Raw genomic sequence first — 25,651 nt, forward strand, 5'->3', positions numbered from 1 at the left:
CTGCTCATGGTATTACCTAGCCTGGTGATGAAATGTTTGGAAACTAAGCAACAAGCTTGGAGAACAAACCATCACCAACATTCAGTGGGAATGGATGACCTCAGGATTTGCACAAATACAAACAATGTTAATGAATCAAAGGCCTCAACCATAGATTGCTGAGGTATTCAAGAAGGATCACTGATGTTACAAGATTGCCCAGATGTCACCTGGTAACTAGAAACTCTGTTTTGCTAAAATTTAATCTGAAACACGCCCCTCCCAAACAGGGGTGGGATCCTACCAGCATAATAACCAGTTCGGTGAGCATGCGTTTTGCGTTTGTTGTTCCTTATTTGCATGAAATACCAGCTAGATGCTGGCAGCACTTAAGTGATCTTGGCTGATCTTGAAAACCCAAGTAGAGTTGGATCTGATTAATACTTAGAACAGGAAATTCCATGTCCTAGTTTGCAAGCTAAACTAAGAAGTTGAAAAATAGTCAAGAAGAATGAAATAACCACTTTGGAATTGTTGACAAGAAAATTGCATATAACCATAACATTTTTATTGGTGTGAAAGTTCCAAAAAGAACTTAATAAATATGGTTTTAACATGTATATAATTCTGCATTAAAATTATGCATACAACACTTCATGTCATATCAGTTGAATGTGAGATACTATAATGTTATTTCAACAGAATAAAAATTCTAGCAATAATAGAAACCATGATACACTTGAATCAGACTCCTAAAGCACTTTTCATGATGATTTGGCCTGAAAAGGCAAGGTAAAAGTTAGAAGAAAGTCAAAAGGCAATTTTACCATTCTCCGTCTTTGTGATGACCCAAGGCGTGGCACAAAGGCAACACAAGTTTCTTTATTAGTTCCAACTTTGCCTCCAATATCCTGGTTCCTCTCCGGTCTGAAGAAAAACTCACCCATGAACCTGCAACAGCCCTTGGCTGCAGATACTTCACTCCAAATGTGGTAAATGGAAAATTTCAAATTATAAATCCAACAAGGCAAGATAAGGTAATAAATCCGGCAGAACAAGATAAGGAATTCCAGAAGTGAAGTAACACAGCAGTAAATCAAGCCAGTTGGGAGGATGCCAGGAACTTAGATAACAGCAGCCAACACTAGGTGAACTCAGCATTTGTTCCCAACAACTGCCCCTCCCATCTGCCTCTCCTTTAAACTCTATCCCCAGGTGTGCCTTGTGAAGGGAATCAGGGCCCTTTCCTCCCTCATAAGCCATGCAACCCACATTGCTCTCTTCTCCATTCTTCCCTGCATGCCCTAGGATGAAGGGGGGTGGGCCTTGGTCTTCATCTGAACCCCCTCTCCCTTGTTCTAGCTCTGCCCAGCCTGACTGCCCTTCCCCAGTTTCTTCCACAGCCAATGGAGCCACTCTCCCGCTCTCTGTCAGCTGTTTGTCTTCCCACTCAGATTCAGACTCTGACAGGGGCATGACAGTCTTTTTAAAATAATATAAATTCTAAAATAAAAGAAAATATCTTAGGATGAAAGGGGCAATAAAGAATTAACTCATTATTAACTGTTGTCTTAATAAAGCGTACACCTCAGGAGAGAGTTTCTATCTTCTTTATGGTACTGAAAAAAACCACATTATGGAGAGCAATCTGAACTTCAGGTCTTGTGACAATTCATGAGTCATCAGACCTTCCAATTAGAGTCATTAAAGCAAAGTGTGGAAGCAGTTCTATCAGGATTTTTTAGATTCAATGGGAGTACAACAAAGTGTCAGTAAATTTTTTCTAGCCTATTCTTATATAAGAGTATAAGACTGAAAGAGCCAATCAGGGTACAGTGATGACCCATTTCCAAAACAGTCAGTGTAGGAAACATCCCTGTACAAGTCCATTCTGCCAACCAAACTACTGAAACAGAAGCATGAATGGACTTGAAAGCACTATCAAACTAGCTGTATGGAGTATTTGCCCCGAATGGAAATGTGAGAAGAACATCTGTGGCAACTACTAAAACATTTGGGTAATCTGTCTCAAGTACTATAGTCACCTAGAGTAACTACAACTATGTGTCTGAAAATTGAGCAAAACTAATGACACAATTACTAATTATTACTAATTATGAAACATAGGAAGTGTTTCAGGAAGAACTATACCTAATTTTCCAGAGAATAAAATTTTAGCTAGACTATTTCAATGAATTATCATCATTTGCAAGTCTCTCCTTTTACTTACTAGAAAAATAGGGAAGGTTCTTTCTGAAATGCTTTCCATGAACCTTTGCTTCTAAGGGCTGTGATAGCTTTTGCATGATGGTTACCTACTTTGTGTCTTTTCCTCCTGTCTATCAAGGTCATTCCCATCACATTTCCTTAGATTGGACATTTGTCTGCCCATTGAGGGTAGTAGAGGTCAGGAAACAGATTGCAAAAGAAATACAGGAACTCTCCTTTATTAACCCAAAGATGCTTTTTCAGGAGGCAACTGGACTTTCTTGTTTTTTCTTTTGAAGATGTTTTACTTCTCATCCAAGAAGCTTCTTCAGTTCTGACAGGATATCCTGTCAGAGCCGTCATGGGTATAGCCCCAGAGTCTGCTGGACAAGGGGCCGGCGGACTGCAGCTACTGCCGGACATTGTCAGCCCGCACGCATTCACCACCTCTTGTGTGCATGCCAGGGAGGTGGGGCATGCCTGGCTGGGCAGACCACAGCTACTGTGGTAGGGGTGGTCCCTCACCATCTCCAGTACTATGTTTCTCTGAAAATAAGCCCTAATGTGTCTTTTGGAAGGAAACAAATATATAAAAGACTGGTCTTATTTTCAGGGAAACATGATAGAACTAAGGAAAATTTTCCTGGCAGTGAGAACAATTAACCAATGGAATGGCTTGCTTTCAGAATTTGTGGGTACTCCATCATTGAAGACTTTTAAGAAGACACTGGACAGCCATTTGTCTGAAATGGTACAGGGTCTTCTGCTTGAACAGGGAGTTGAACTAGAAGACCTCCAAGATCTCTTCCAACTCTGTTATTCTATTAGAAGATCTCCAAGATCCCCTCTTGTTATTCTGTATTCTTTAAACCTACATTCCAGCTATTGGTAGCAAAAGGAAATGGTGCTGGGAGGGGGAAAACTGCAAAGCTACGTGTCTATGGAGATTCTCAGTCATTCAGATCATGGTTGTCCTCAAGGTGCTTTTTAAAGAGGCAACTAGACATTCTGGTTTTTCATTGAAGACATTTTGCTTATCCAAGAAGCTTCGTCAGCGCTAACTGGATGGTGGGGAATGGAAGGATTGACCGTCCTTGCAGACATCTGGTCATTTTCTTTTTGTGGGGAGAGTCATTAAGGCTTGGGTCACCTGAGTGGTGCAAATGGATGTGGAGCCTTCTTGGAATTGTTTAAAGAACTGTGTTGTAGACTGGAGATAGATGATGTCATATTCCTTCCCCTATTGATAGAGGTCTGTTCAATTTTGACATAGATGGACTCTTTGACTCCTCTTTCAAACCAGCAGTCCTATCCAAAATGTGGATTTTGCTGTCTTCAAAAGAGTGGCCTTTGCCTTTTAAATACAGATGGACTGCTGAATCTAGTCCTGATGGGTTTGTTCTCCTATTTTGTGCCAAAGAAGGTTCCCCCTTCTGTCCAATTGAATGGCAGTATCACTAGGGATCTGACACAATGGGAAATTGTCCATTGTAACACTCTTATGTTCCCGCTTTTCTTTGGAGCAGCTACTGAGCTGAATTGAATTCGATCAACTGTAAAGACTTCATAAATCCAATTGCATCACAGAGACCCAGAAATGTAGCACTGCTTGCAAGTCATTTATTGCAGAAGGGATTTGTTTGCCTTAATGATTAAGTGGCTATAAGGGGACAGTAACAGTGAGAAAACAAGGTAGGCCCAGCACAGTTTGGCATCTCCTATTGTTTGCTGAACAGTGCTGAAGTTAGACCTTACTTACACCTGTGTTTTGCACCTGACAGTATGAATTCAAAGCCAAAAGTATAAAGAAGAAGAAAGTGGATTTGTTGGTATCTGTAGATGGTGTGAAAGTGGTACTAAAGAAGAAGAAGAAGGTAAGTTTTTGATTTCTAGAACTTGTATCCTTTTGTAAATTAGAAATGCTTTGGAAATTTTGGTGTCAAATATTATCTGTGTACAAGTAATCTTTGATTATGGCCAGTTGAATAGCAACCAGGGGTGGGATTCAACTGGGATTCAATTCGGTCCGGTTCAGCCGAACCCCTTGTTAACTTTTTGCCTAGTTCAACGAACTGGTTGATTGCACCACCAGCTGGCCCCACCCCACCACACCTGGTCCCTCCCAGCCACTCCTTATCTTGCATTGGTTGCTTGCCTAGTCATGCCTGCAGCCCAGGCTGGTTCCTCACCCAGGCCCAACCTGGGTAGCACCAGTGCCTCCATGCCCTGCTTGCTAGCTTTTCCCTGGAACCACTCCACCCCCACATGGGAAAGCAATGTTCCCACCTGTGTGTGGAAGAAGAAAGAGGCAGGAAGGAGAGGGCATGGGACCCAGGAAGCTTCTGCCTGCCAGCACGCCATGGGCAGTAGGAGATTGCAAGCCACAAGGGCTCTGGGAGGAAAGCGGAAGACGAATGGTGGTGGCATGTGGCTTCTGGCATTGCAGGGGGGGAGGGGGCGGAAGCAGAACTGTCCTTTTGACATCAGGCATGGAGGCAATGGAGGGGTGGGTGGATTAAATGGGAAGCTCTGCAGGTTTTTTTTTTTTTAATGGGCAGAGGCTTCCCATTTTGATCCCCTTCCCCGGTTGTTGTCTCTGTGCCTGATGGACCATTGCATGACTCTCAACTCACCTCTCCAACATGTGTCTCTCTCTGTGTATGTGCATGTGATGCGTGCCTAAGGTCTCTCCCCTTGCAGCCTGGCATTGTGACAATGGAGTGGAAAACATCATAAGAGGCTTCGGGCTGAAAAAAAACAAGCTATTGCAAAAAAAAGAGTTTGCATTTTGCAGCCTAGCTAGCATCACAGAAATTTGTTTCTGTGTGTGTGTCTGTGCCTGTGTGTGTGTGTGCGCACGTGCACGGGCCTAAGGTCTCCCCCCTTGCAGCCTGGCACTGTGACAGTGGAGAGGAAAACACTGTGAGAGGCTTCGGGCTGAAAAAAAAGAGTTAGTTTACATTTTGCAGCCTAGCGAGCATCACAGAAGTTTGTGTGTGTGTCTTGGGTTGAATAAGTTGAATGGCAATGGCCAGTTTCATCCAAAGGAGTTTTTGTTTCAGGTGGATCTCCTAGCCTTAGAAGGAGAGAGGGAAGGAGGAAGGGAGGGGAAAGTGAATGAGATATAGTTGGTTGGTTGGATGGATCCATGGAGGGAGGAAGGGAGACAGAGAAAAAAAAGGAGAGGAAGGAAGGACCACAAGTCCTGGCATGAGACGTGGCTTCAGAAGACGCTTTGAAACAGCACAGCAATCTAGGGCTGGGGGGGATTTCAGAGGTCATCTAGTCCAAATCCCTGTTCCAGCAGGAGATCTTTACAGAATCATAGAATAGCAGGGTTAGAAGGGACCTTGGAGGCCATCTAGTCCAACCCCCTGCTGCAGCAGGAAACCTTATATCATCTGGATTGTTTTGGTGCCTCTAACAGAAAGGAAAATTACCAAAAAGGAGGAGTTTACTAGGCTAAGGCTGCCATGCAGAGGAAGGTAGAGATAGATAATCTTGACTTATGATCACAATTGAGCCCAAAATTTTGATTGCTAAGCAAGAGCGTTGTTAAGTGAGTTTCACCACATTATACTCAATCTATGACATCTTCTGGCTCTAACAGTCATGTGCAGACTAGGGAAGTAAATCTCTGTGTGTGTAATGTTCTGATGTACAGAGGTTATAAGTTAAATATGCAGCAGAAAGTGGACCCTGGGTGTGTTTTTCCAAATGCAGTAAGTGAGGTTGAATGTGTATAGTTTTAGAAGAGCTCTGTGTGTGCGCATGTGTGTGTATGTGTGTGTGTACATACGCATACAGTATATATAGTAGATAATGTATCTTTTTGTGTGCCTATACACACTCTATACCAGCGGTCGCCAACCAGTTTGAGTTTGCTTGCTAGCAAATTTTATGAGTTTGCTTGCAAGCAAATTTTATGTGACAGACTGACCTAGCCAATGGCAGATAGATTGATTTCTGAATGAATCTGTGATTCTGTGAGCAACTCAATCTGCCTGCCTGCTTTGCCTGATTTTGGGTAAAAGTTGCTCTTTTTTATTAAAAAAATCAATATTTATATAAATATTTATAATATTTACATACAAGCCATGCCCAGCTGGTCACATGACCACCAAGCCACACCCACAAATTAGACCACGCCTACAGAACCAGTTAGTGGTCCCTGGGATCTAAAATTATGAGTTTGGTGGTCCCTGAGGTCCAAAATGTTGGCGATCCCTGCTCTATACTATGTAATATGTAGGTATACATATGGCATATATGCATAGGATTAAATAGTGTACTTTGGATGTTCAGTTGTAGTAAATAAATAGACAGGGAAATTGTATCTCGTTGAGGCCTTTGAGACAAGGAGAGAACAGGTTAGACACCCCTTGATGTGAGGGATGTCAAATTGGCCATGCCCACCCAGTCACATGACGGCCCACCCATGCCCACTCGGTCACATGACCACCAAATCATGCCCACCAAGCTACGCCCACAGAACTGCTTGTTAAAAAATCTGAATCCCACCACTGATAGCAACCATTCAAGGGTAATACAGACTCCTTTCCCCAAAGCTACTGTAAGGTCCCAGCAGTTTCCCCGAGCCATGGAGATGCCAAAGAGTGAGACTTGAGACGAGGCTTGCAAAAGTAACAGCTTTTTATTATTTGGCCAAAGCAAAAAGTCTGGGTGAATACTATGTCCAAAACATACAGACAAAATGCATGTAAGGAATAGCCACACCCTGCAAGAATGGCTCAGAGTATTATATACATTTTACGCTGATAGAAACAAGGTTTACCCAATCAGAGACAAAGGTTCGTTATTAATGTCCCTCCCCTTTCTTATCCGTGGAGCGTTCTTTGTACATGCTCTGTCCATACTTGGTTATTTTACACGGTATCCCTTGTCCTTGTTTGTTCGTGCTCCTAGGCAGCCTCCCCTTATCTATGGAGCAGGATGTTCATGGGAATTGTCTCCAAGGATGTGTTTAGCTCTGAAGCAAATTGCAGAGGCAAGAAACCAGATAGAAAAGGATACAATTCTCTTACAGAATGACTTCCATCTTTAGCAAAATAGTACAAGCAACTTCTCTAACAGATGCAAAGAGCAACGGTTAGATTGATTCATGTCAAAATGTCTTTTCATATCCCTCCCTTTTCTTATGACAGATGTCAATGGTGGGCTAGGGGAACATTTAAGGACCATGTGTTTTGCTGGTCTAATGGGTGGAGGGGGTGGAGGAGGGGGTCAGTGGACACTGAGGAGGCTAAGACTACCATCCCAGTGATGGGAGAGGTAACCATACACTGGATCAGAGGGATTGAACAGGAGGAGAAGGAGATCTCCAAGGGCTAAAAAACACAAACCCAATCCATTTCCAGTAAGAGAAGATACTGCCAAACCAGTTGAAGTCAACTGTCCCAGTCCAAGTCTGCACCAGGGTGTAGACAGTTTTCCCCACCCTTTGCAGCAATCTCCTCCATAACTTTTTCTGGACCATCTCTCTGTAAATAACAATTTGTGAAATAAAATTTTCAACACACACCTCCTTCTGTTGCTGACAAAAAGTGTAAAGCAACTCTATACTGATATAGATAGATAGATAGATAGATAGATAGATAGATAGATAGATAGATAGATAGATAGATAGATAGAGATATATATGGTATTCAGCTTTGTTCGGGTATTTTCCCACATCATTATAGTTGTGCTTTTAAAGTTGTAGCAAAACGTTGCTACAACTTTAAAAGCACAACTATAATGACGTGGGAAAATACCGAACAAAGCTGAATACCATACATATAAATACCCGTGAAAACTTAAGAAAAGATAGATAGATAGATAGATAGATAGATACTGTGTATGTATATAACCACGCATACACATGCTCCATATCAATGGCTAGGCAATTGCACATAGGCAAACTTTCCACATAACCCATATAAGCCATCTGTAGCATGCCAGTTAAGAATTTCATTACCCACAAACGTCCATAACCCACCCAGTCTAGGTGCATTTTCAAATGAGTTACTACATTGTGTCAGGTAAATTCCAAACTGAAATGTTACATTAAGCAAAGAAAAGACCCTTGTTTGGACTACTGTGTCCAAGGCAGGTTGATCAGGTTAAATCCCCCAATTCTTATACATTTAATCTAGTCTTCTATTATTACTATATATCTTCTATTATTACTTCTATTATTACTCTATTATCATTTAGTCTTCTATTATTACTATATCAGAAGGTTCTTCACAAGTGCATACTGGTCCACAATCACAACAATGTTGACACCAAAACATTCAGTGATACAGTTACAATTACAGAACCAACACATCCTGTAGGGTGCAAAGTTCCACAGCTTCACTTGGGATCTTCAGATGGAATAACATAGGCCATCACTCAGGCAGGAAAAATCAAAAAGTTGGTACTCCTGCAACAACAAAAAAGAAATCACAAACAAAATACATTCATACCACCATGACCAGTTCTTGGTAATGTTTATTTTTAGCTGGTCTTCTCCAGGAACCACTTTCCAAGTTCATCAACTGGTCCTTTTACACACTTGTAGTGGGTCCACCCTTTGTCTTTTGTTCAGACTGCTATTTCAGTGGTTAGCAGAACTTAGCAGGGCCTGTCCCAGGCTTGGCTAAGTTCTTCCTTACATATTGTGGCTCCGGGCTTGGATTCAGCTCCTGTGATTGATATGAGTTCAAGTGAAGAGGTTATGACAGAACAATATGAGCCGGCCTGGCTTACTGATTGGACTGATAACCAGGATGAGGAGATGGACGTGACAAAGGATGACAGACCTGATGTATTAGAATTGTCAGGACCTTTGACCTCCTCTGGTTCCTTATCTGATCAACAGCCGGGAATGGCTGACAGGGAAGTTTTGAGAGAGTCTTCTAGTGGAGATGAGAACTTGGAAAATTTGTGGTTAAATGTAAAAAATAGAAGACGGTTGAAAAGGCAAAATCAGCTGGAGCGAATGAGAAGAGCAAGTCAGTAAATTAGCACGTTGCCTTAATGATTATAAAAGGACACAGCTGGGCTGGTACATTTCGCCAGGAACAAAATAACTATTTGAGTGAGGACGTTACAGCAAAGAGCTCTGAGGCTGAGGATTTATTGCCAGGACTGGTTTGCCGGACAGAGTCAAGATTTATGCTGTGGTTTCTGCCAGCCGTTATCTTGTAAGACTTCTTTCCGTTTGATTTAATTGTGAAACGGCTGCTTTCTGTTTTGTTCGTTTGAATTTTGAAGGGGAGTCTTAACACTTACATCAGCTTTTTATCAGGATCCAATCACCAGGCTGGAACTTCTCTGGGATCTTGGAGACGCCCACAGTTCTGCCACAATGCCCAGTGATCTTGGTGTGCTGGCCACAGACACGGAGGCCCTGGAAGTGGTGCAGGCCCCGATTGGCCCTGATCTTCTTCAGGTGCCCCAAATCTTCGCACAGCTTCTTGTCCAGCCCATTGGGTAAGACCTGGCTGTACTTGCCATTCTTGCAGTCCTTCTGCCTTTTGAGTCAGGGATCTCGTGGTGGTGACCCACTTGACCTCATCCTTTGTGAGCTCCCCAGCCCACTTGGTCAGGTCGATGTCTACTTTTCGCAACACCATGTGAGCATAGTGTCTACCGATCGATGTTGGTGTTCAGGACATGCAGGATGTGCTGGAACTTATGGACAGCCAATTCAGAAAGTAGGGTTTGAGCTAGTAGTCCTTTGTTTCTGAGGTAAGATAAAGAAGAGGAGAGGCCAAGTATACAGTTCTTTACAAGAAGAAAACCTAGTTTCATATTGTGGAATTTCCAAGTGTGGTAATCCAAACATCATTTCATAAGATAAAGTGTCCCTTTTTGGTCAAGTTAAACATTCGGTCCATGGCATAGATGAATTTGCGTTCCATGGACTGTGACATTCCTACTGAATTCCCACACTCCATGATTGATTGAAGCACTTTTGCAGAAAAATAATTTGCTGTCTATAGCTTCTAGTATCCCATATCTTGGTATTATCTGTTCCAGTATAATTTTGGTGATTACGCTGCATTGGGTCTCATGGCTAGATAAGCCTCAACCCATCCAGTCAAGTGATCCACTATCATCAATAAATAATTAAATCTCCCCACTTGTGGGAGTTCAATAAAATCAATCTGAATGCATTGAAATGGTCTCATGCTAAATGTTGTCCTCCCTATAAAACTCTTTCTTTTATCCTTGACAGATAGGGTCTAGCATTTTAGACAAAAATGCCAGTGGCTGTCTTTTTCCTTCCCACTGCTGTGTTAAAATTCTCAAAAGCCATTCCCTTATCCATGTAACACTAGGTGTTTAGTTTTGCATACAAGTCTTTATTCAACCTACAATATCCAGGCAATCCTAGAAATTTTCTCTCTCTTTCTACATATTGTAATTTCTAACTCATCTCTGTAACAATTCCTAAAAGGACAACAACTTGTGTTGCTAACAAACAAACAAACAATGAATGTCATAGGATGAAGCATCTTGACTCCTAAGCATCCATAAGGCACACAGACATAAAGACATAAAAGAGGGTGGTAAGAAGAACAACTTCAAAGATAAAACAAACAATCTAAATGAGGTATTTTGAGTCAATGCTCTAAAATATATTTGGGTCAAACTTTAGTGTCAAACTTTAGTGACAATTTGATTTAGTGTCAAATCTCTGCTTTGAACAAAATATGGATTAAGAGCATATACAGAGGGAAACTTTTGATTTCCTTGCTGAGCTGAGCTCCATTGTAAACTGGGAGCTGAGCCAGCTGCAAAGATAATGTTTCTCCCTTTCTCTCTCTAGCTTTAGTAAATCACACATATTTCCCTTCCCCTTCTTCAAATTTCTCTCCCGCATTCTTTCTTTATATGAAAGGTATCAAAGTACTCTCCTTTTAATCTGGGATGGGGGTCAACACACACAGGCATTTACACCAACATTTTATCATTTCTCACACATTTCTACTGTAATCAGACTGCTTGCATAAATAATTTTCCACACAAAAATTTCATTTCTGTCAGATGGTACTCCATTCAAAATCCAAGAAAGAAATACTTAGACTCCATTAATTAGAGAAAAGATATATTTTACTGGAAGTCAAGTGGTAGCAACAAAAGAATTCTGAATCTGAGAAAATGAGCATGTAAATCACATGCACAAAGTGATGGCAACGTTCCCACCCACAATAGTTCAATTTGTTCAACCAATAAAAAGTTGTGTATAACATCATGTGGACATCTCCAGGTGGTGATGAGGCCTCTGTCCGTTGACCTTGACATATTTTGATAAAGAGCTGCGGCTGCGCATAGCATAGGATAGAAGCCTAAGCAAGAAACTCCCCCCCCCACAACTTATACAGTTCTGTTTTGTAAAGCCTCCAGCTCACTTCCCATAACCAAATCCCCCCTCCTCCCCCGTTACTTATGACAGCTGAAAGATGCAAAGCAAAGGAAGAAAATCTTGAAGGCTGACATTCAGTCCCCCTGCAAGAGAGGTGTTAGTCCTAAAAAAGAGAAAGAATAGAAGATAAAATAATAATATACTTGTAACACCATAACACTATAATTTAGGGTTTAATAGGATATTTAGTATGAAAGGCCTTGACAAGCTTAGGAGCTCGAACATCCTTCTCATTCACCCATTCAGAATAGGAAGGAGGAAAATGTTTCCAAACAACTAAATATTGGAGTCGACCTCTTCGTTTCCTGGAATCCAAGATTTCTTTAACTTCAAAATGTTGCTCACCTTCAAGTAGCAAAGGCAGGGGGGGATCGACCTGAGCCGGTCTCAGGTCGGAGGTATGTTCAGGTTTTAATAAACTAACATAGAAGACGGTGGATCCGTTGGAGAGTTTTTGGTAATTTCAGTTGGACACAATTGGTTCACAATTGGTTCACAAGTTGGTTTACAATTTGTTCAATTGAGAAAGGTCCAACATACTTAGGTCCAAGCTTTTTTGACTTTTGTGTGGTCTGCAAATATCTGGTGGATAAGAAGACTTTGTCACCAACTTGATATGTTTTTTGTGGAGTTCTCTTTTTATCTGCAAATTTTTTATGAGCTTGATGAGCATCATCTAATGCTTTACGGGTAACCGGCCAGGTAAGCTGGAGCTGTGTTATCCATTCATCTAATGACTGAATGTTAGATTTCTCCCATGGAAGCTCGGGTATGGGTACAAAGTCTTGTCCCAAAACCACTTTAAATGGAGTAAACCCAGTACTACTATGTACCAAATTATTATATGCCACCTCAGCAAATGGCAATAGGTCAGCCCAATCATCTTGCTGATAATTTATATAACATCTAAGATACTGTTCCAATACAGAGTTAGTTTTCTCACAAACTCCATTGGTTTGTGGGTGGTGGGCAGAGCTTAAGCCCTGGGCAGAGCCCAATAACTTCAGGAACTCCTTCCAAAAGTTTGAAGTAAACTGGATACCCCTATCTGAGATTATGCTTTCAGGAACCCCATGTAACCTGTAGATATGTAAAATAAACAGTTTAGCCAAAGTTTTCGTAGATGGGATCTTTGCACATGGTATGAAGTGTACCTGTTTGGAAAACAAATCTGTTACTACCCAAATAACTGTATTTCCCCCACTTTCAGGTAATTCCACTATAAAATCCATAGAAATTTCTTTCCATGGAGCAGTTGGCCTAGCCACATTTTGTAGTAAGCCTGCTGGTTTACCAGGAGGCCGTTTGGCTGAGACACAGATGGGACAACTAGCCACATAAGCCTCAATGTCTTTTTTCAAGGTAGGCCACCAAAATTGCCTTTTAACCAAGTGTTAGGTCTTTACAAATCCAAAATGTCCAGTAGCTTTAGAGTCACGAGCTTGCTGTAATATTTGGTTTCTCAACTTTGCTGGCACATGTAATTTGACCCCCACCCATGCCAATCCATCTCTAACTGTACAGTTATTTGAGTGAGCCAAGAACCAATCATCAAGTTTCAGAGCTTTTTTTAATTGTGTAGATAAATCATTTGATAATTCAACTTCCTTCTTTTTCTGGGCTCTGGTAACCACTGGAGCCGCCAACTGTTTAGTGGGGACAATAGGCCGGACCACTTTTGGGCAGGCACTATTATATTGAGGTAATCTAGATAAAGCATCTGCCATGAAGTTCTTCCCCCCTGGAATGTATTTCAATGAAAAATTAAAGCATTTGAAGTACTGTGCCCAGTGAACTTGCTTGGGAGACAGCTTCCAAGGCGCTTTCAAAGCCTCCAAATTTTTATGATCCGTCCACACCTCAAAAGGGTGTTTTGCCCCTTCTGGAAAATGACTCCAGGTTAACAGAGCCCAGCAACAGCAAAAGCTTCTTTTTCCCAGATGGCCCATCTTCTTTCAGTCTCAGTTAGTTTACATGAAGTATATGCACATGGTTGCAGAGTCCCCATCTTGTTTGCTTCTAGTAACACCGCCCTGACTGCTGCATCGCTCGCATCGGCTTGGATTACAAAAGGGGTATCCATGTCCGGGTGCTTGAGCATCGGCTCAGCAGCAAACAGTTGTTTCAGCTTCTTAAAAGCGGCTTGGCACTCCATGGACCACTCCGTGGTTTCCTAGGTTTCGTTTTCACCTCCCCTTTGGTTTTTAGGAGATTTGTAATAGGCAGTGCAATCTTTGCAAAAGCAGGGATAGACTGATGGTAAAAATTAGCAAATCCCAAGAAACTTTGCAGTTGTTTCGTGGTGCGGAGAGTGGCCCATTCCAAAATGGCGCATACTTTCCCCAGATCCATTTCTATGCCATCATGTGATGTTGTGGCTCCGATTCCCGAGCCTGTGCTGTCAGAGGAAGAGGACTTGGAAGATGGGGAGGAAGAACTGGGAATGCCTTCCTCCCCAGGACCTTCCTCTCTGGCAGTGCCTTCCTCCCTGATAATGCCTCAGGTTTCATCAGACAACCGAGAGGAACAGCCTGAGATTAATCAGGAGGAAGGCATATCGGAGCAGCCCCTGACAGGGAGTCAAGAGGAAGAATGTTGGCTTGATCCTAAGCAGCGTCGTAGGGAGAAACGTGAGCAGCAACGTAGGAGGCGTGGGAGGGTCAGAGAGTGAGCTGAGTCATTGAGCCACACCCCACAGGGGATAAAAGTGGGTGTGTTGTCGGCTGGAACTTTGTATGGGACAAAGTTTAATCTTACTTCAGGTTTTCTTTGTGAATGATTTTTGTGGCCTTGTAATTTTCCGTGAGTAGCTTTTTACTTGTTATCAGTTCGGACTTGGCAGGCAGAGCCTGTTGGAATGCCAAGGACATTATCAGTTCCATAGAATTAACTCTGTGAAGTCCGAGCCAGCTTGCCTGCCTGTGTTTGTGTGAGTTTGTACTCTTTCATCTTTTGGGAAAGAAGAAAGGTGAGACAGAACAATGTGATATGCGATAGCCTTTAGTCAATTAAAAAATTAAAATTTAAAAATGAAAAAAAATAGTCAATTTTTTCCTGGTGGAATTCACATTTGGAGAACTTCACGTACAGCTCAGCAGCTCAAAGTTTTTCCAGAACTGAATGCACTAGTTTCACATGTTCATCATGACTCTCCGTGTAGACAAGAATAAACCAGCACCCCCTTATATAAATGTTCATGCAGAACCTGATTTATCATTTGCATGAATACTGCAGGTGGGCCCTGTAGGCCAAATGGAAGAACGTTGAATTGGAAAGACCCCATTGGGCAGTTAAAAGCGGTTTTCCATTCATCTCCTTCCTTAATTCAAACATGGTAGTAAGCTTCTCTCAGATCGAGTTTTGTGAAAATTTTCCCTTTGACTAAGTGGGCCAACATATCCTTCATCAAGGAGAGGGGGTACATGTACTCCACCGAAATTGCATTGAGGTTCTGGTAATCCACACACAAATGAAGAGAGCCATCTTTCTTCTCATGGAATAATACTGGGGCCGCTACTCAGGGCCTAGCAGGTTGGATGAAACCACATTCCAAATTTTTATCAATGAATGACCACAGCTCTTCTAGCTCCCGCATCAAGTACAGTTTTGGTTTTGGGAGTTTCACTCCTGGCAAAATTGCAATACTGCAGTCTGTTGAGCGATACAGGGGAGCTCGTCCAAGGCCTTCTCACTGAATACCTCCTTTAAGTCCCAATATTACTCTGGAATTTTCTCCTCCCCCAACAGATTCTCAGTGCCAGTGGAGGCCAGCTCTGTGGGGGTTGGTCAGTATGTATGCGCAATGATCCCCTCCTCCAGTCAACGTGGGGGTTCCATTTCTGGAGCCAGGGCAAACCCAGTATTAGGGGGCACTCCATCCCAGGAGCCACAATAAAACACAAAGTCTCTCTATGCTTCCCCATCATCATTTCTACTGGTTCCATTATGAAATGTGCAGGACTGCCACCAGCTACCAATCCATCCAGTTGGCAAAATGCTAATGGCTTTTTTAAAGTCTTTAGCCTTAAGCCCATTTTCTCTACTACTTCCGAGCTGATTATGCACCTTGTGCACCCAGAGGCTAACAAGGCCAACTTTTTCTCTTGGGCTCCTGACATGGGTACCGTTAATCTCACTGGAATGGTCATAGGGCCCTTGTTTGGACTTACCAGTGAGTTGTCTTCTGATTTGGGTTCACTCTCTTCAGAAGAGGTTGGAGTTCCCAGCTCCTCTCCTTTCGGAGGGGCGATCTCTACAACCTCGTCCACTTTAAGCGCCTTTTCGCGAGGCTTTGCTGGAGGGTTTTCAGGTTTTGTTCCTCCTCCTGGCGCCTCCTTTGGTTCCAGCTTGGCAGTCTGCAGACCGGTGACCTTCCTTCTCACATCGAAAGCATGCAGTGGTCTTGGGTTTTGCCGCCAACCCTCCCTTTTGAGGTTTTAAGGCTTCTCAAGAGCTGGTGGGGGCTGACTTGCTCCAACCAAGGCCCCCCGGCATCTGTTTCAGGTCAGATCAATTTCCACCTCTGCTGCCAGCACGTACCACAGCTGCAGCTCACTGGGGTCACTTCTGGCAATACAGCTTTGATAAACGTCTTCATTCAAACCATCTTTAAAAGCTTCAATCAGGGCTCCCTGGGACCAGCCTCGAATATGGCACACCAGCTCTCTAAATTCCTGGGTGTAATCGGCCACTGATCTCCACCCGTGATTTATGGTTTTCATCCTAATTCTAGCCTTACGTTCAGCAAGTGGGTCTTCAAATCTGGCCCGCAGTACAGTCATGAACAGGTCATAATTCATCAGCTAAGGGGGCATTATCATTATGCAAAGTCACCATCCACTTTGCAGCTTCCAGAGCCCTTGTAACACATCTCACTTTGGCTGTTTTCGAGGAAAAATTATCCCCATATTCCTCCATATGGTTCCAGACTTGTGCCAGGAAGAATCCTAACTCCTTGGGACCCCCCCCCCCCTATATTTTACGTCCAACGGAGGCACCTTTGGAGTTCTACGCCTTCTGGCAATTACTCCCCCCACCAGGGGGCCCTGGGCTGCTGCTGCCTGTTGCAGTGGCCCAGGTTGATTTATGGGGTAGCTGCTCTGATTCTTCTGACTGGAGCTGCCTCCCCCTCTTCCCTCTCATACCTTTGATCAGTCTGAATTTCTCTGACAGCTTCATTTAGAAGATGCAGGGCTTGAGTTAGTAAAAACTTCCTTCTTTCCTTCTCTTGCCATGGCTCTTCTCTTCCACACCAATGGGCAGTGGTCACTCCTGGAGGGGGCTTTTCCTCAGGATCCTTCCAGCCGATTCCCAGGGACTATTTGGAATTTACAGCTGGTTTTTTGCCAAGACTGAAATCTGCTAACAAGTCTGCTTCCCCTGCCACCTCTAACAGCAGGGAATCTGGTCCTGCAGTCACTCCCAGGTCTTCTTGGTCGCTGGCTGGATTAGACATTGTGTTCAGACCCCCTCAGAAGAAAATTTATTAATTCTCCGGGTGGGCTGGTAAAGTGAGATTCAGAATAATGTCAGATGGTACTCCATTCAAAATCCAAGAAAGAAATACTTAGACTCCATTAATTAGAGAAAAGATATCTTTTACTGGAAATCAAGTGGTAGCAACAAAAGAATTCTGAATCTGAGAAAATGAGCACATAAACGCAGGCAAAGCCACCGCAGCGGTAGCATCCTGAGTTGCCTTAGCATGCTTGGTTAGTTAAGAATCACCCTACCCAGAGAAAGAAGTGGGGCTGAAGGAAGAGGAGGCAGATAGTGGAGAAGCAAGCAACTCAGGGGGCTACTGCTGTGGCAGCTTTGCCTGCGTTTCCGAGGCTTCAATGTTGGGAGAGACAGCAAGGGCTGGAAAAGGGGAGAGCTGTGCATGGCTCCGTCTCCCTTTCCTTTCTGCCTGCACATGGGGGGGGCGGAGGAAAGAGAGAGAGCCGGGAGCAATTCAAAGCTAGAAAACTAATGGGGAGAGCTGACAGCGGGTGCTGGGGGAGGGGTCTGTTGTTGCCACCACCTCTGTGTGTGGGAGCGTGCATCTCAGGGACCTGAGCCGAGAGGCACGGGAACTGCAAGTGGGAGTGTTTGATGATTTCGAAGAACTCCTGGAACATGGTAGATTAGCGTTTCGTAGGTCTCAGTGAAAGAGTGAGCTTTGTTTCGTCTCCTTTCCTTCCCTGGTAATGCGAGAGATGCTTTCTCTCACCCCCACCAACCCGAATTAATCACCAAGAGCGGCAGTCCTTCTTTAGGCAGATGCCTGCTGAGAAGCCCCTGGAGTGGCAGCCAAGGGGCGCTGCCCCCCAAGGAGAGCAAAGCCCCCTTTCTGCCTCTGCTTCTCCTAGCGGCAATTGCCCCAAGGCCCCTCAGCTCAGACACACACTCACACACCCCTCCCGCTCTTCTGTCTCTTTGGAAAGTGCCAGGTGGGGGGAGGCTTCCAGCCCGGAACTTTTTATTTTGTTATCATTAAGCATTTACATTTTTGTTATAATTAAATAAGTAAGTGTGTGTGTGTGTATGTGTGTGTGTATCATGTATGTTTGTGTGTGTGTATGTATGTATGTATGTATCTATGTATGTATGTATCTATGTATGTATAATATAAATATAAATTTATATTTAACATTAAAAAATATATTAAATGTACTAGCTTTAAAAAAAATTCATATTAGTGGTCCTCGGGATTTAAAAGTATGAGTTTGGTGGTCCCTGAGATCTAAAAGGTTGGCAACCCCTGGTCTAGAATAGTATGCGGTCTCCTGCTTGAGGAGCGGGTTGGACTAAAAGACCTCCCATGTTCCTTCCAACTCTGTTATTCTCTTATTCTTTTTTCTGGTCAGCAGAATAGCAGAAGGGATGGGGGAGCAGAGAAGACTGGATATGGGGTAAAGAGAAGAGTTAATTGCATTGGGAAAGGAAGAAACAGAAAGGTTGCACTGGGATGAGGGGAAGAAGGTAATTAGAGAAGGAAAGAAAGAAAAGAAAGAGAAAACCTACCCAGGCATTACCAAAAGGATTAAAAATAATTAGACATGCAGCAGGGAGGAACCCAATTGGCAAGGGACATGTAATTTTCAAAGGTTTTCATACTTTTCAGCTGCAGACTATGCAGTCATTTGCAATATTTTCCATTCTCAGTGAATGTGATATAACCATCTTCCCGGAACAATATAGCTATGAAAGTGCTTGGTTCCTTAGTAAGAATGTCTAAAGGACCTTCATTTCATTAGAAGTTTTTTGTCACTCAGTGAAGCGTCTGTCCTGCTTATACACAGCTCTCTTTTACAGAAGAAAGAGTGGGATTGGGATGACAGCAAGCTACTGGTGATGCATGACCCAATCTACAGGTAAGAGTTGTGAGTAAGAAAAGCATGGGTTAGCAGCCTCAGTATTTGTCCCTGGGAGAAGGAAAAGTTAATTAGCAGTGTGCATATTATAGGCAAGTCTCCAATAAGGTTCTATTTTGCAGACAGGACTATTGAGAACAATATCAATAGTACTGGGACTTCATGAAACAAACAAAACGTTAAAAGTTATATTTATATAGTTACTTACCAAGCACATCAAAATTATATTGAAGTAACCAAAATGTCTTTATGATCCCCAAGGCCCTTTTGAGTACCCCTGTTTGGAAATTGAAAGTTGAAAAATTTGACACGCACTACTGCTTCATAGTGCTTTATAGAACTCTCTGGTTTAGAGTCAGCATATTGCCCCCAACAATGTGGGTCCTCATTTTATCGACCTTGAAAGGATGGAAGACCATAGCTCTTAGAGGGTTTAAAGAAGGTAGAAACTGCTGGTAGATAGCTAATCTTTACATGGATTTGTCTCTCTTTCCCCAGATCATTTTGTTCCAGGTTGTAGTATATTTGAACTCTGCACACAGTCCAGAATGAATCCAGATTGGGACCTGAGACCAAGCTAGCACTTGGCAGAGATTTCTAGGCCTTGATGTGACACTTTGAAGGATAGTTTCTATTTCAGTCTTCCCTTTTCACCAGTCCAACTTCATACTTTAGGACATGAGCACTGTACATGCAGAAGTATTTGTAGGAGAACTAATAATCCTTTGGATGGAATTCTGGAATTCATATTATAATTCTGTCATGCCACAGCTATAACTTGCATGAGAGAAAATATTAATTGGTAACTGACTACATGCATTTTAAGAGTCAACCAGTTCACTAAACAGAAATGGTTAGCATTGGAATATTATGCCAGAGAATTAATCATATTAGATGGTAATAATGTATCCTGATTAATAAAATATCTGGTTAAAAAATGTGTAAGTGGTAGAGTAAAGGAAATAAATAAATTGCAAAATGGTAGTATTGGAAATACATTATTTTATTTGCCAGTGTTAATTACAAACAATCAATGAGAACTCATACCTTGACTTGGCTTGCTTTTTTCCAAGACAGTGACAGAATAGTTTGTTTTCTATGTGACATATAGAAAATATTGCATATATAGTTCTGCTATTTTTGCAGGATATTTTATGTGTCTCACGATTCGCAGGACCTGAAGATCTTCAGTTATATTGCAAGGGATGGCTCCAGTAACACCTTCCGCTGTAATGTTTTTAAGTCCAAGAAGAAGGTATGTTGCAAGTTGACAAGATACAAGCTTAGGGCCTCTTATAAATCCCTCTAACAACTGAAGGTCATCATCCCACTCTGGATATTGTGCATAGTTTATATCTCTATTTTCTAAGAGTCTATTTACATGGGAATTGTAAACAGGTTTTCAGTATTTTCCTCATGTTGGGTGGAGGAGATTACGTGCTGTGGGAAAGGAGCTGTCAGGCTTCCAGTTAACACACCCAACAGAATCAAAACTCCAAGGCAAGCATATTTCTCAAAGTATAGATTTATTAGGTATGTCATATTGACATATCTGGAGAAAACCTGAGGTTTTCCCCACCCAAATCAAACCCCAAAGTTCAGGTCACACATCCGTCACATGGGCCAACCAGGTCTCCCATGCCTCTCCAGCACCTGGTAGAGCATCCATGGGAACAAATGTTGTTGTGGTTATATATCCCCAGCTATCTCTGTCTCCCCACTTATGTTCCCACAGCTCCAACTGGCCTTGCTATGGCAGCCCTGAAGGTGCTCCTAAAATGGTTTCATCTCAAAATAGCTTCGGGGCTAACAGGAGCTTCTTTGTACTTTCTAAGCAAGATTTTTATTTATGCTCTGTGTTGATGATACTTGAAACAATGTATTTCCTCCAGCATCTTTCCTCAACAGCTGGTGAAATAGCTAGTAAGAAGACATCTGGAAACAAAGGTCGAAAGTGAAAGTGCCTGACAAGATGGAGGACTTATATACTCTTCTCTTACAGAGCAATGAGTTAAAATGGTGGCAGCGGAAGCAGTATCAAATCACAGGGAGAGAAGTTACTAAATTAATTAAGAAAATATAAGGAGAAAGGGGAAATGGAGAAAAAAGAAGCAGAAAGTTAGATAACGACGATAGAAGGGATAAAGGAAAAAAAGAAATTGGGGTAAGGACAAAAACACCAGCAAAACAGCAGCGCACCAAATGAATGGCTGACTTGGAGGCAGCTGGCAACAGAGAATAGATCCAGCTCAGGAGCCCAACTAAGCAGCCCAACGCTGGAAAAGAGGCAACTGAGAGTAGTGAGCCAGCAGCTGAACAGCAGGCAAGAAGGGAGGTTGTGGGAGGCAGCGAACTGGTAACATTTGGTAATTAACTAGACCCATACTCCAGTCTAGGCAGCCCAGTTCAAGGGGGCAGCCAGGCATCCCAGGGCTCAGGGCCCAGCAAACTAGAGGCAGCCCAACTACCACAGCCATCCCCCTTCGAATTTCCAGCCTGACCTGCTCCAGGTGGAGGAATTGTGGAGGATTTTATCCCTCCCCAGTGAGATCAGCAGACACTCCCCCACCTCCTGCTAGCCCGGCAGCCCTTCTCAGTGACCCATGTGGAGGAAGATAAAGGGACTGGAGCAACCCATCAACAAATGAAAACAGTGGCTGAGAAATTGGTGGTGGCAGAATCAGAGGAGGGGAGAAACACAACAGCAGAATTGGTGGAGGGGAAATCGTACCGTGTTTTCCTGGAAATAAGTCCTACCCTGAAAATAAATCTTAGCCCAATTTTCACAGCTGTGCCTAATATAAGCCCTACCCCCCCAAAACCCCTAGTTAAGCCCCGCCCACTCCATCCCATCTGGTTGCTCACAGCCTCAATGGGGCAGGAAGATGTATGGAACTGCCATAAGATGAGGCGAGGCAGGTGGTGAGATGACCACTGAGCTAAACGATTGGTGTAGCCAATAAAATTTTGGTTTCCTGGACCATGGACTGCATTACCTAAAAGAAGGTGTCAAATGTTCCAGAAAACCCCAACTCCAATTAAAAACTCGGAGATAGATATTTTCTCAAAATTCCTTTTATTAGAGTAGGCATACTGGCACATCTGGGAAAACCCAAATATGAAAGTTCTGGGTTTTCCTCCAATTAGTAAAAAATTACAAATCCACCCCCTGCACCCATCATTCCATCACATGCCCCAATCACCATCCGTTCCAACTTGAGACATCCCCTCTACTACTCCTTAGCCAGGTGCAGGAACAACATGACTTTGACTTTAAAGAAGAATGCTATTATGTCTAACTACATACACTCCATGAAATTTCCCCTCCCATCTTCCCACGCTCAAGAATGTGACAGTGTGGAAGCTTACGGCGCTAATATGGTTTCCAAAGCTGACAGAAGGGCTCTTCTTGGCAAGCGATGGGCTGCACCTCATGAAAACAGGGAAAAATGTACTTGGGGAGGGGGGACTGGCCCAACTCATCAGAAGCGGGGTGGATGACCAATCTTAAAGAGTTTCTAAAACACAAAACACAACATAAATTCCAAGAAAAATCAAACAATGAGATAGGGAATGATGAGAAAAAAGAACTGGGAGACCAACTCGGCAGCGAGTGGGAGATCAAACAGATTCCTGACCAACCTAGCCAACAACCTTATCATCTATAAGATAGAGGAGGAAACTAGAAGTAAGGCCATACTGGACCTAATTCTAACTAATAGAGAAGTGTTAAAGGGAGTTGAATTTGCAGGAACATTTGGTGAAAGTGACCACATCATACTGGACTTCCATATAATGCAAACACAAGCAATATAAAATAATCCAACAGTGTCTTAAACTTTAAAAGAACTGATTTTAAGAAACTCAGAGGAAAGATTCCATGGATGAAAATCCTAAAAGGGAAAACAACTCAAGAAGCATGGGAAACTATATATCTATAGAAAAAAAAAAAGAATTAGGGGTAACATGATAGCTGTATTCCAATATTTGAGGGGCTTCCTCAAAGAAGAGGGGGTCAACTTGTTCTCCAAAGCACCAGATGGCAAAACAAGAAACAATGGTTGGAAGCCAGTCAAAGAGAGAAGCAACCTAGAAATAAGGAGAAACTTCCTAAGGACAATTAACCAGTGGAACAGCTTGCCTTCAGAAATCATGGGCGCTCCATTGCTGGAGGTTTTTAGGAAGAAACCACAGTCTCTTATCTAAAATGATATAGATTCTTCTGCTTGAGCAGAGGGCTGAAGACCTCCAAAGTCCCTTAAAGCTCTGTTCTGTTTTGTTCTGTTCTATTTTTATTATTTCTATTTCTATTCTAAAATATCTCACTTCTCTTAATTAAAAAGTGAAACTATCTAACTTTTAGCAGATGGCTTATTATCATCTGTGATCACCACTTAGTCAGAAAGTTTTATTTTTTTACAGGGAAAATAGAACTCACAGTATCTTTTATTGGCAGGTAAAACTTGGCCTCTACAGAAAACTCTCTTTCATCCTGTTGTTTCACTCTCCTTTCCCAGAAACTCCAAATTCTACATTGTGGCCCTGTGTTTTTGTCTTGATGTAGCTGCTTGGTCTTAACTGCTGCCATTATTTGTCTTTTAGGGGGATGCCTTTACCTGCTCTCCTCCTCTTTAACTCTGAGGTGTGGGATGGATAAGGATCCTATATTCTGTGCCCTCACTAGCAAATAACAACAACCCAAGCAAATAAAATTATAATGCATTTTATTACACCACCTCCCAGGACTATAGTGTGTGATGTGTGATTAGGGCATGATGGGGTATCTCATGATAGATAGCAATGATGATGTTCATCCATCGTGTTTGAAGAGGACCTTGACATCAGGTTGCGGGCTGTCCACAGTGTGTCTGCAGGTGGCTGATAAGGTCTATACGGGCACAAAATGTTCTGCCACGTCAGGCAGACGTGTGGGCACCATTGTTGCAACATTTGTAGCTCTGGCTTTGCGGAGTGCTCGCTTCTCTTGTGGTATGGTTGTTATTCTGTCTGGCAGCCTTGATGGGTCAGTGTGCGCCATGTCGATTTTGTGCCAGGGTTTCCCAGGAGGCGGTGTCAATATCCAGGGACTTGAAAGAGGCTTTCAACATGTCTTTGTATCACTTCCTTTGTCCCCCATGCAATCGCTTTCCTTGAAACAGCTCACCATAGAGGAGCTGTTTAGATATACAGTGGTCTGGCATCCTTGCAACATGGCCTGCCCAGCGTGTCTGGGTTTTCATCAGCAGGGTGTGAACTAATGGCAGGCCTGCTCTGGATAGGATTTCTGTGTCTGGCACTTTGTCCTGCCACCAGTCCTCAGAAGTCTGTGGAAGCAGGTCATGTGGAAGTGGTTCAATTGCCAAGCATGCCTCCTGTATACAGTCCAAGTCTCACTGGCATGGATCAGGGTAGTTAGCACTACTTCTCGGTAAACTTCGATCTTTGTAACAAGGCTTATTCCATGGCAGTCCCAAACGTTGGTCAGTAGTCTGCCAAATGCAGAGCTTGCCTTGGCAATTCTGCAGTTGACCTCAATGTCAATTGTCACTGTGCGGGAGAGGGTGCTGCCAAGGTATGTAAATTGGTGTTGGGCTTTCGGAGCTGGCTGATGCATCACTTCGGTCTTCTTTGTGTTGATGAGGAGGTTGAAGTTGCCGCATGCTGCTGAGAATTTGTCCACACTGGCTTGCATTTCCTGCTCTGATCCAGCATTCAGGACACAGTTGTCAACAAAAAGGAAGTGTGTCCTTTATCTTGTGACAGCTTGGAGTCTTCACAAGTTGAACAGTTTCCCATTGGTCCTGTATCTCAGGCTAACACCCAAGGAACTGTTCTGGGAAAGCGTCTGACAGCATGGCTGAAAAATTTATGCTGAACAGGTTTGGTGCCAACACACAACCTTACTTGATGCTATTTGTAATGGGAAAGACCTCTGAAGCTTCTCCGTCATCCAAAACAGGAGCCATATGCTGTCAGGGAACTGACATACCATTAGGATGAATCTGTCAGGGCACCTAAATTCAACATGATGCACCACAGACCTTCACAACTGACAGGGTCAAAAGCTTTGGTGAGATCCACAGAGGTGTTGTACAATTCATGATTCTGCTCTTGACACTTCTCTTGGAGCTGTCATGTCTGTTAGGAATATAAGTCACCTAACAGTTATTTGGGTTGGAAATATATAAACTAGGATAGACATTTTAATACTGTATCTTTAAGAAAATGCAAAAACTGTAATTGGGTGTGGTTTCTCAAACGGCCATAAGATGGAGCCAGAAACCTGGGTTGTTAGGAGTGAGAAAGTCTCAGTGAGTATCTGTTTTCTTCTGCTGGAGAGTGTTGCTGTTCCTTCTAATGACTGTTACTGATTGTTGATGTAAGTCTGTTACTAAGCTGTTTTTTGATACTGGACTTTGTTATTTGGATTATCCCTGAACTGAACACTGACTGCTTTACCTGTGGATGACTTGAACTGCTTATCTTGGACTTTGCTTAAACATTTATTGGAAGTAAAAACCTACATTTACTGTACAGTGTATCTGTGTGCTGTGTGTGTATTATTCAATATTATTCTCACTACATCTCCCTGTATGCGCTCATTCTCCTAACGGGGAATTACCTCAACAATGTCCACAGTACCACGCTCTTTGCAAAAACCGCACTATGTCTCAGATAATAAACCCTCTTC

At 42.9% G+C, this 25,651-nt stretch overlaps 1 protein-coding gene across 5 annotated transcripts in view; it reads left to right on the forward strand.

Annotated features, from left to right (window-relative positions):
• LOC113438168 (carboxyl-terminal PDZ ligand of neuronal nitric oxide synthase protein) overlaps positions 1 to 25,651 on the forward strand; it is a 169,164-nt gene that overhangs the window by 91,005 nt on the left and 52,508 nt on the right. For 2 of the 5 annotated variants that reach the window (XM_026703437.2, XM_026703438.2), the window contains exons 3-5: positions 3,969 to 4,061; positions 18,902 to 18,960; positions 20,107 to 20,215. The exons of 1 other annotated variant lie outside the window; for it this stretch is intronic. In XM_026703437.2, the coding sequence (XP_026559222.1) occupies positions 3,969 to 4,061; positions 18,902 to 18,960; positions 20,107 to 20,215 (261 nt within the window). Of the gene's footprint in view, positions 1 to 3,968; positions 4,062 to 18,888; positions 18,961 to 20,106; positions 20,216 to 25,651 lie in introns of those variants that run through there. 2 more of the 5 variants (XM_026703439.2, XM_087931993.1) reach the window with 2 other exon arrangements.

This window comes from Pseudonaja textilis, chromosome 3 (assembly GCF_049901715.1).
Source record: "Pseudonaja textilis isolate UNSWEBS1 chromosome 3, rPseTex1.2, whole genome shotgun sequence".
Lineage (NCBI taxonomy): Eukaryota > Metazoa > Chordata > Lepidosauria > Squamata > Elapidae > Pseudonaja > Pseudonaja textilis.